Below are 12,118 nucleotides of genomic sequence, written 5' to 3'. Positions count from 1 at the left end.
CTTTTGCTTCCTGCATTTGCTCTTTTAACTGGTGATTGGTGTGATCATTCATTGCTTGCATTTGCTTATCTCATGGTTTGCTTCTCTGATCATTTAATTATGTACATTCTGAACTCCCTTTCTGACATTTCTTCTGTCATGCTGTCATTGGAATTTATTGATGTAGCATCTAGGTTTGTTTGGGACACTTTCTTCCCTTGTTTTCTCATGTTGTTCGTGTATCTTCCCCTCTAGCCGTGTGAATCTGAGATATTGCAGTTTCCCCGCTATAGACTTACAGTGTCCCTGCAGGTTTCCAATACCTCACCTTGAAGTGAGAGATCAATATTAGCAGCACACCAAACAAACAATATGCATCCTTAACTCAAGTAGTCCCTTTTAAGATATTAACCATATTGTCTTAGTAAACAGAGATTATGAGTTTGATTATTATCTGCAACTTAGCCAATAAGTTTGCGATAAGGATCACAATTTCTAATGGTGGACAAAGAGGATGGGGAGGGGTGTAAGATATAACATTAATGAGATAAGAAGTGCATCTGTAGAGGTACCATGTCATAGGAGTAGTGAAAGAGGAATTAAAAGAAATTGATTATTAGCATGTGAAAAGGGAGAGTCTCTAAGGAGATAGATAGGAGGAAAGAGGGTGAGAAAAATATTAGTAAAAGAAAAGAAAAGTAGGAATAATAGTAGGTATAATAGGAATAATCATAATATTACTACTAATAAAAAAAACTACAGTAAAACTATAGAGTACTGTTCAAACCTCCTAGTCTTCAGTAGCCTGATGCCTGGGAAGAACTTGATAATGCAGTGACCCAAGAAGGGTGCTGCCCCTCAAGGGATGGTGGCCTCTGGGTGGGGTATAATCCCTGCTAGTGGGCAGAGGTGCTCCACGTGTTGAGATGGTCAACCGCAGCACGGGTGCTAGACTGAGGCCGGGGGCCGGACTGGGCTGGGTCTGGGTCCACCATTGGTTTTTTGATAGTGATTTCATGGAATCTGTAGATAGCTTTGAGTTGCCTTTTCATGTTTTCTTGATTTTAGCTTTTATGGGCAGAAATTTTAGATTTCGAATTGTGTCCTTATCATCTACTTTAAAAAAGTAGCGGTGAGATTTTCTGGTAGTTTTTATGTATGTGTTACAAAGTGTATTTGAAGGTATAATTGACTCCATCATTGTGTTACTTTCTCCAGAGAGAGGATTGTTTTATGGCGGACAGCTGAGGGCAATTGCAGTCTGGGATTACTTTTCATCTGGTCTCAAGATTGTGACTGAGGCTAGATTACAGTCCCTGCAAAGGTCAGTTTCCCTCAGGTTCATCTTTACATATGGTAAAATCCTAATCTCTTGTCTCACCTCTCTTGCCCAGAATTTCAGCTCTCTTTCTCATAGTCCCAAGAATTCAGTCCAGTGTTTATGTTACATTGTTAGTGTTAGAGCTGGGATTTTTATCTAAACAGTCTAATTTCAGATCACTAGTATTAATAATAACTTGCTGTGCCGTCCACACCCTGAGGGATGGTTTTGTTTGTTTTGTTTCCTATTATATACTTACACTAACATGGCACACAGAAAGTGTTGAAGAAGTAGTTATTAAACATAAAAATTAATCCATTGGTCCATTAATTAATAAGAACTAATAATTAATAACTTTAGTTCATTTGGGCTGCTCTAACAAAATGCCAAAGACTGCGAGCATGACTTATAAACAGAAATTTATTGCTCACAGTTTCGGAGGCTGGGACATCAAAGGTTAATGTGCTGGCAGATTTAATGTATTAGGAGGTCCCTCTCCTGGTTCACTGATGGTGGTCTTTTCTTTGTGTCCTCATGTGGAAAGGATGAGGGATCTCTCTGGGGCCACATTAAGGGCACGAATTCTATTCAAATCATATCCCAAACTCCCTATTTTTAAGTACTGGCAGCTTGACTGTTAGAATTTAACATGTGAATTTGCAGGGGACATAAACATTCAGTCCATTGTGTATCCATTCCTAATAGCAGTATTGTTAGTGGCAGTTAGTTACTTCCATACCTAGAAACTTGCCTCAATAACTCATGGATCTTTGTTTTGTGTTTGACATTTTGTACCTGTTAGGATCTCTATTGATGCTGAATAAATTAAAAATAGAGGGATAAGCAACTTCTCAAATATTTCAAATGCTTATACTTTCTTATTGTTATCTTTAAAACTTGATTAGAAAATTAAGTGATTTAAATTTAATTTACTCATTGAAAATCTGTTTGTTAATGTTAATTTTCTTTTCTTTAAAAAAAAAAAAAAAACCTCTCTTGCTCCCTCCACAGAGTTGAACTTCCACTCCTTTTAGAAGAATGAATTTGTTTGAGTACAAAAAACTTATGATTCTTCTCTGGAAGAATTTTACTTTAAAGGTAAGTTGAACTGTCCATACTATTCTTGCAATAGTACAGAGGTCACTAGGGGGAATTTTGACAGCCTAATCATTGCATTTCAATTTATACTATTGTACTTTTCTTAGCTCCATTGCTGGGGCTATCTGATCTAAACAGAATCTCCACAGACTGAAATAATAGCAGATTATAGAAAGGATAAAAAAAAAAGTTCACAGAACTGCTACTTTGATAGAGTAAAGCTGTGTTTCTTGTCTTTCTGTTCTTTCTGCAATATCTTGTTGATATAAAAAATTAGCCACTGGGTACAGTAGCACAGGCCTTTAATCAACCTGGAGAGGCTGAGGCCGGAGGATGGCATTCAAAGCCAGCGTTAGCAATGACAAGGCACTAAGCAACTCAGTGAGACTCTGTCTCTAAATAAAATACAAAATGGGGCTGGGGATGTGGGCCAGGGGTTGAGTGAGTACCCCTGAGTTCAGTCCCTGGTATTAAAAAAAAAAAAAAAAATTAGCCATTTACAAACCTAATGATGTCTTAGGAAAATTAACATAATCTTGTTTTTTCACTCTTATAGAGGCGGAAACTAGTGGCTTTAGTTGTGGAAATGGTTCTGACAGTTGTATTTGGTATTATACTTTTGGCAATACGCAACTTTATTATTATAAAGAAGATCGGACCTTTCAGTTACAATGCTTATCCCATCAGTGATGTGCCTTCATTCATCAGATCTCCTGTCACTGTTCCTTATCCTTGGGAATTGGCTTACGTGCCTTCCAAAAGTATTGTGGTACAGAATATTGTTGAAAACGTGAAAAGAGATTTAAACACCAATATGAAAGGTTAGAAATTAAGGTTTTCTGAAAAAACATTATTAAATTGTTTTAGCAAGACATATTTGTAATCTTTTTAACTGGGCATTTACCTTCAAAGGAAGTTATTATAAACTTGATTACACTTGAGAGTTAAATTCATATTAAGTTTTTTTCCCATCAAACTGAGAACAAATGCTTACTATTAACCCTCTTCTTTCCTTGATAAATCTGCAGTTTTCATACCATAACTTCTCATCAGCAATAGTCCTTAAGGGACAATCACAGATTTTTTGCAATACCATATTCGTATCACAAAATAACATACCTGTTAGCATTATGGGCTAGAAGAACAATACTTTTTTATTTTTCAAAATGAATTGGGTTATTCCCGCCTAGCTCCAACCCTACATAAAAGCTGTGCAATTTCCTCAATAAACGAGTTCCTGCTGTGAAAAAAAAAATGAATTGGGTTATTGTTGATACCATCCCCAGCCCTTTTGAGACACATTAATGTACGAGATTTGTGCTAAAATTTTGGACAATCCCCCTGGCTGTAAGTTGCCAGTATTAATAGAAAGCCAAGAGAAATCCATGTCCTGGTATGTGCCCTGAGGTTTTTGGAAGTTGATGAATGATTTAAACGGGAAGAATAAAGGCACATGAGTATAAGCTGGTCCTATGGAGTCACATATGAAGCTGTGTCTAATTCATCTAATGATACAAAGCCATCAACCTTGGGGAATGGTTACATTGCTGACTAGAGGTCAGCTTTGAAGTTTGGACACAAGAAGTAGTCTGGGAGTCTGGATCCTTCTAGCAGCTGCCTCAGGCACATGCCTTTAAGATAAATAATTGTGAATGTATGGTCATATCCCAGGCTAAACCTTATCTCAGGATTACCAGAATCAGGTCACCTCCATAATCTGACTTCATCCTTTCTTCCTTAAGCAAGGCTATTCCTTTGTTTTATGCAAATATAAAATGAGTATCCAGCCAACACATTTACCTAAATGCAGATATTTTAAAGGATAAAATACTCATCAAGGTCACATGTTTCCTAAACAGAAAAAACACTATCTAAGCTGGAGGATAATTCTTTAGAGTTGAGTTTTGTTATATTTATAGACTTGTTTGTAAAAGAATTAATGGAGCAAAGTAGCTAAAGGAACTGACTTTATAATAGTCTTTGTGAGATACAGAAATGGTGACATACCTTGCAATCCAGGTGACAACTGTGGCAGATAGAGGAAAGTGTACTTTGGAAGCATGAGATAAGAGTACCTCCTGGTGAGGATGAGGTGCCACTGGGAAAAATAGTGACAGTCAAGCCTTTTAAAGTTTAGGAATGAAACTTCATAAACCTTTATTTTCACCCTTGGGCTGTTGGATTCTTTGATATGCTGTTTATTCTTAGTAAGATCTTTACTGTACACAAATGCATACACAGATATATTAAGTGACTAAATATTTTGAATTTTAAGGGTACAAATGGCACTGTAGCCTTTTCTGATATCAGGTTAAATTTTTAGGCCAAAGTCATTCATTGATCAACCGAAATATGGAAATATTTTTTAGAATATTTTTTTAGTTGTCAGTGGACATTTATTTATTTACTTATTTATTTATGTATCTGTTTAGATGTGGTGCTAAGAATCAAACCTCACACATGCTAGGCAGGTGCTCTACCACTGAGCCACATCCCCAACCCTCAAATACTGAAGTTTTATTACCTCAAATATTAAAAACACAAATAGTTTCATTCCCCAACTTGAGGGTATCTTTTATTCATATAATCATAGTATAGAAATTTGAATAGATTGTATTGATCAATTTTTTTTCTAATTTCCTTCAAGATAAAAATTTCAAAATCTATCTGGAGCATTCTTTATCCCTTAGCTTTCTTCAGTATGCATTTTATTAATTATTATTTTAAACTGGTGATAATTTTAAACTCCCAAATATCCATTAGTTTGTTATGCTAATGTTTGAGCAACAGTGTTTTGAAATTTATGACATTCGAGGGCCTTTCATTCATTTCACAGATAGGAGGAAGGGCTATCATACATTTTGCCTTTAAATGGCCAACTCATGAACTAGATTTTTCTCTTTTCAGTTATAGGCTTTTCTTCAGAAAGAGCTTTTGAAGATTATGTTAAGCAAACTAATAAGTCTAAAAATGTTCTGGCTGCTATTGTATTTGACCATGTCTTCCAGAGTAGCAATGATCCTCTCCCACTTAAGGTGAGAAAGCTTTATGTTGAAACCTCATAATTGTACAGTCTATTTCTGGAGATTTAATGAAATGGAGGTATCATTCCATTCAATAAATGAGACTATAACTTGCCCAAATCATACATGGCAGGTGCTTGAATCCAAATTTTTCTGACTTTGTGTTTGTGCATTTATTCAGCCAGTGTTTTGTGATGTGGAAAGAATCATAATCACCACCTACCATGCCTTATTCATAAATTGGCATCATAGAAAACATTGACAATTAAATTTAAAAAATGACTTTTAAATCTTAACCAGGCTGAATCAGAATTAGGACATCTGTAAATACTGAGGAATGCTCTGTTAACAGCACCAAGAGGAGACAAAGCCAGTGCTTTAAACCTAGTGTCTCTGTTGTTGAGAATAACCAAGCTTGGAATGTAGATGTGTGTGGAGTCAGAATTCTGCACTTAGGACACGTGTGGTTGTCAGTGAAACAAAAGGGTAAGAAAGACCATCTGGTTGGTCGTGGAGTTGTAGGTATCCCTTATTTCTGTCCTGTCACTTCCTCACGGCTTCCTACATGTCATCAGGTGACTGACTCAGTGTTGGCTGATGTTGATAAAGGCTCAACAGTGTATATAAAACCTGGTCAAAATGTTTTTGGTGCAGTTACAAACTTCGTCTCTTCTTGGTTCTGTATAGTCTGCGATCCTATTCTCTCCTGTGTGTACACTCCTTTCCTCCTCCATCCTCATGTAAACATATCTCAGCACTGAATTTATACTTAATGTAAATAGATGTTGTGCTCCTTCAGGAACTGGAGCTATCTCTGAGCATGGAACAAGTTTCTAAGACTGAATATATGAATATGCACCTACCCCTCTGCGTCTACCTGCCCCTGCTCATGTTACTGATTTTTCTGGTCTGACCTTTCTGACTTGCCAACTCTTGGTCCATGTGTTGTCTCAGAAAACTACTTAAACCTACCGTAAGGTTTACTCAGCTGTCCATAATTATTATTATCTTTTTGTTAGACAATTCATTAGGTAATGGTTCACATTTATATCTTATATTCCTCCTCTGTCCTCAGGTAAGATTCTTAGGTTGCAATCATTTTTAGGAGAGGAAGAGATTTTCCTCTTTGAACACTTGACTGACATAATGGGAAGAGTGATTAATAATGCCTGTTGGAATATTTAATTTCAGTATGCATGCCAACTTTCTGTCTAAGGAAAAATAAATTCCCAATGATGTACAAGTAGCCACTGTGCTTACTGCAGATCCCCAATATACATCCAAAAATTGTTGACACTTCAAAAAAATTTTACAAGCTTAAGAGAGGGCAGATTTAAGGGAAGTAGGCTTAAATTTAGATATTATCTGAGCATGTGATGTGCCTTGTGGTAAGTTTTCTCTCACTTCTTGATGTTTAGAACCTATTTTGTTACTTGTCAGTATATTTATATATTTTTTGCTTTGTGGATATTGTGTTCTCTTGCTGCTCCTAGGTTAAATATTACCTACGTTTTAGCAATTTTAAGAAGAACAACACGTTTGGGGATGCATTTGAAGCGAGTAGCTGGTTGACAAATTCTCTCTTTCCATCTGTGCCTCCTGTGGGACCCAGAAACCAACAAGAAGAAAGTGGGGGGAGTCCTGGTAAGTAGATCTTTAACCATACTCTCTTCATAGTCTGTTTCATTTTAAGAACTCACGTTCCAACCGTGTGATGAAAGCTGTTGAATCATTTTGGATGCAAGGAAGCTTTGATACGTTGAACTCCAGAAAGGAAAAGCCCTTCATAGGTGAGCAGAGAACTCTTGTTGCTTTCATACTGGGAACAAATGCCTGACCTGGGTGCACTTGTGTCAGTTATAGCTAGAGGCAGTCTGTATAAGTGGAAAAGCATTTGGCAGTAGCATGGACTAGTAAGACGGATTCAGATCTGAAGAGTCCCCCCCCCCCCCAAAATAGAATGTTTCAGTTTGATAATTTTCTCTCCCCTAGTCCTAGGATTTTTGCTGAGTAGCCAACAGTGGAAGTGAGCTAGAAAGCAAAAAAAAGCTCATGGTGTCTAATCATGGTTGTACTGTAGGACCTGATGGAATTAACCCCGAAGTAAACCCAACCTCTCTGAAACTATAGATGCTTATAAGATGAAGAGATCAGGAATTTCAGGGGAGACATGCCAATGCTGAAACTAAAATAAATGGAGACTGGCTCTCCCTCTGGAGATAGCCCACATTCTCCCCGTGCTCCACCCCAAAGGCATCTCTCTTTTGAGATTGCCCCCATTTGCCCTTGAGTGTATATCTACTTCCTAAACAAACCTCTGTCTGTGCCTTAAAAATTAAAAAATGAATATTATAGTACAAAAAGACAATATGTTAAATAAATCCATTGGATGAGACTGAGGGTATACAGAACATAACAAAATAGTCCAATAAATTTGAAGATACACAGTATACTTTTTTCAGAGAAAGGACTGACCTTACTTGGTCTTTTATACAAATGAAGTACCTTATATACTACAGTGTGTATGAAACTTGAAAACATATGTTAAGTGAAAGAAGTTAGATCAAAAAATATCACATACTGTATGATTCCATTTATGTAGAACATGCAGATTAGAAAAGTCTATAGAGAGAATAATTGTGGTTTCCAAGTGCTAAGGGGAAGAGGGAATGGGGAGTAAATGCTTAATATAGGTGTAGGGTTTCCTTTTGGCGAGTTGAAATGTTTTGGAGCTAGGTAGAAGTACTGATTGCATAATATGAATGTACTAAATACCACAAAATTCTACATTTTAAAATGATTAATTTTATGTTATAGGAATTTTACCCAGATGCAAAGAGAAATGAGTATGCTATCTGTGATGGTTAATCTCCGTCACTGTCAATTTGATTGGATTGAAACTCTTAGGAAATCAGTAAAAGATACTTCTGGGTGTGTCTGTCAGGGTGTTTCCAGAGATCATTGACATGTGGGCAGCAAACTGAGGAGAAAGATCTGCCCTGAATACGGGTAACACCATCTCGTAGGCTAGAGGCCCAGATTGGACAAAACTCAAGCTCGATTCTCTTAAGCAAACTCATCCAATGCTGTTCATCACCCAAGGACCGCAGTCGCCAGCGTCTTCAGCTTTTTTGTGTACACTCACACCATCAACTCTCTGGCGAGTTTCCAGGACTTTAGCCTCATAATGAGACTGTATTGTTGGTCCCTCTTGTTCTGAGTCCTTCCGGCTTCCTTGACTCAGCAGCAGTGGTTTCTCTGGCTTTTCTGTATGCAGACAGCCATTGTGGAACTGTTCAACTTCTGATCATATAAGTTGATCCATTACGTTCCCTTCTCTCCTCTTTTATTGATTCTGTTCATAACTAATAGGAACCAGTGAGATAGTATTAAATATTGCATATTTGGAATTGGAGGTACCATACGAAAGGAGAAAGAGAAGGGGTACTGAATATGTTTGAAAGACTATTGGACATTTTTCAAAATTGATGAAAATCATAAATTGGTAGGTTAAAGTAGTTCCACAAATCCGAGTCAGAGATAAATATAACTACTGTAGTCATTCACATTAATGCAGAAAATCAACAATGAAGAGAAAATCTGATAGGAGCTTGTCAAAAAAGATGTATTACATATAATTGATTTTTGTTATTTTCAGTGATTATGTTTTCAAAGTTATCAAGAGTACTAAATTAGAAAATGGTTATTCATTGTTCCAGGGAAAATATAGGATTAGGTTTCCATAACCACAACATTTTTGTCAATTCATCCATATAGCCTAGTTTTATATGTGTTCCTATTTTTAAAATCTTAATATCTGTGGTTGATTTGCAACACAGAACTGATAGCCATTGGCACTACACATTACAGACTTCATGTACTTAGAGAAAATTACATTTTAAATGGCGAATTTGCCAGCCAAAAGCACAAAAATGTGAAAAACTGGTATGAATGAGTCACTTACTTACTGTTGAGAACTGTAATAAGAAAAAGTATTATCATAATCTAAATCACAGAATAAAAATAGACTGATAAGTAAAGAGGAACCTCAAGGAGGGGGGGCTATAACAAAAGACCTAATGTACTATCAGGGACTGGGATAAAGAAAAGAACGAGAACAAAGCTGAAAAAAAAAAACCTCAAGGGATAATGACTAAAAATTTCCCAGATTTGAAAAGAGACAAATCTTCTGAAAATTAACAACAAAAAAGTCTTGAAAGCAGCCAGAGGAAAATCAACACGTTACGCACAGGGGAAACAGTATGAATGACAGCTTATTATCAGAAACCATGGGCATTGAAAGGAAGTTGTAGTTGACCAAATTACATTTTTATGTGTGTACAAATATGCCACGACAAGAACAAGACCCATCATTTTATATAATTAATATGCACCAACAGTCAAGCAGAAGTTGTAAAATCTCAAGTGCTGGAAGAAAATTTGTTGCCAGCAGAACATCCTAAGAGAATGGCTAAAAGAAATTCTGTAAACATAAAGGAACTGGTAAAAAAGAAAAAAGAAACCTTGAAACATCAGGACGGAAGGAAGAACATTATAAGCAAAAATATGGGTAAACATAATGAATTTTCCTTCTCAAGTTTTCTGAAGGATGTTTGATGGTTGAAGCAAAAATTTTAACACTGGTAAAAGTGGTTCACAAGATATATAAAGAAAATATTTGACAATTCTATTATAACTGAGGGAGAATAAGTGGATATAAAGGGGGTTGAAATTTCTGGACTGAGATAGAATTACACTAGTTGAGTGTGAAAAAGTTATTTGTATATAATGAAATACAGAGAACAACCACTGAGAGTTAAACAAAAACTATGAATTAAATCAAATGATTGAACACATATAAAATTGAAATACCAAAAGGAGAAGAAATAATTTTTTGATAAATTAATTTTCCAAAGTTGATGACAGACCTAAGCCACAAACCCAAAAAAGGCTTAAAAAGCATCCAACAGGATTAAAATAGAAACAAACAGAACTCCCCATTTAGGCATGTCATACTCAAACTGTATAAAATCAGTGACAAGCAATAATAAATGTGGCAAGGATATGGGGAATGGGGTAGACTCATACATTGCTGGTGGGACTGCAAATTGGTGCAGCCACTCTGGAAAGTAGTATGGAGATTCCTCAGAAGACTTGGAATGGAACTGCCATTTGACCCAGTTATCCCACTCCTTGGTATATATCCAAAGGAGTTAAAATCAGCATGCTGCAGTGATATAGCCACATCAATGTTTGTAACAACTCAACTCAAAATAGCTAAGCTATGGAACCAACCTAGGTGCTCTTCAGCAGATGAATGGATAAGGAAAATGTGGTATATATACATGATGGAATATTACTTAGCCATAAAGAAGAATGACTGTATGACATTTGCCAGCAAATGGATTGATCTGGAGATTGTCATGCTAAGTGAAATAAAACAATCCCAAAAAAAGCAAAGGGTGAATGTTCTCTGATATGTAGATGCTAACACACAACAAGGGAGTGAGGGGAAGAATAGAAGTCTAGTGGGTTGTACAAAGGGGAGTGAAGGGAAGGAAGGGGGAATAGGAATGGGAAAGACAGTAGAAAGAATCAGACATAACTTTCCTATGTTCATATATGAATACACCACAGTGAATCTCCACATCATGTACAACCACAAGAATGGGATCCTAATTAGAATAAGATATATTCCATGTATATATTGTATGTCCAAATATACTCTACTGTCATGTATATCTAAAAATAATTTTAAAAATCAATGACAAACAGTAAACCTTGAAGGTATTGTATTGTGCCAAGGAGGAACACCTTCCTTTCTCCAAAGGAACAAGGGAGGATTCACAGCTGATTTCATGTGAGAAACCATGTAAGCAAAAAGAGAGTGACATTTTCAAAGTGTTGGGGGGGAAAAAACCCATTAACCCAGAAATCTGGTGACCAGTGAAAATTTCTTAACAAAATGAAGAAGAAATAAAGTCTTTCTCACAACAAAATAAAACAAAAAACCTGTAGAAAATTATTGCCAACAAACTTTTTCTGTATAAATTCTCTTGTACTGCCTTTGCAACTTGTTTGTTAGTTTATTTTTCCAAAATTAAAGCATATATTTTTAAAAACCTCCAGCCCAAAGTACCAGTGAAAGATATTTTCTAAATCTAATAAAGCACATCTGTGTAAGATATGTAGCTTGTTGGTGAAATAGTGAACATTTCCTCCTAATATCAGGAATAAAGCAAAGGTGTTTGCTTTCATCAGTTTTGTTCAGCAAATTACCAAAGTTCTAGATAAAATACCAGAGAAAGAAACATCATAACATTTGGGAAGGAGGGAGTGAAATTATCTTTATCTATAGATGACACACTCATTAGGTATTTGGGTGGCAGAACTCTGGTAGCTACTCTGAAATTTAGATTATGACAAGGATCTTGTTACAACAGTTTTTTTGTCTTTGATACACAGTCATGTGTAGCTTAACATTGGAATAAAGTATGAAAAATATGTTATTAGGCATTATCCATTTTCATAGTATAATCATTATGTATGATAACTAAGATGGCTACATCACTAGGTAATATAATTTCATGTGACCACTCTTCCACTATTATGTATGTGATCGATTTGTTGACCAAAACATTGTTATACAAAATATGACTGTACTTTATTGTGCTTTTTTGTTGTTTTTGTTTGGCTT

General features: G+C 36.0%; 1 protein-coding gene across 1 annotated transcript in view; it reads left to right on the top strand.

Annotated features, from left to right (window-relative positions):
• The first annotated feature begins 2,338 nt into the window (after positions 1–2,338).
• LOC124970456 (phospholipid-transporting ATPase ABCA3-like) overlaps positions 2,339–12,118 on the top strand; it is a 122,586-nt gene continuing 112,806 nt past the window's right edge. Inside the window, exons 1-4 of the mRNA XM_047533813.1 lie at positions 2,339–2,398; positions 2,955–3,219; positions 5,306–5,433; positions 6,915–7,065. Coding sequence (XP_047389769.1) covers positions 2,339–2,398; positions 2,955–3,219; positions 5,306–5,433; positions 6,915–7,065 — 604 coding nt within the window. The remainder of the gene's footprint in view (positions 2,399–2,954; positions 3,220–5,305; positions 5,434–6,914; positions 7,066–12,118) is intronic.

This window comes from Sciurus carolinensis, chromosome 18, assembly GCF_902686445.1.
Source record: "Sciurus carolinensis chromosome 18, mSciCar1.2, whole genome shotgun sequence".
NCBI lineage: Eukaryota > Metazoa > Chordata > Mammalia > Rodentia > Sciuridae > Sciurus > Sciurus carolinensis.
Note: the sequence above shows the minus strand (reverse complement) of the source record. Positions and strands in the feature narration are given on the sequence as shown.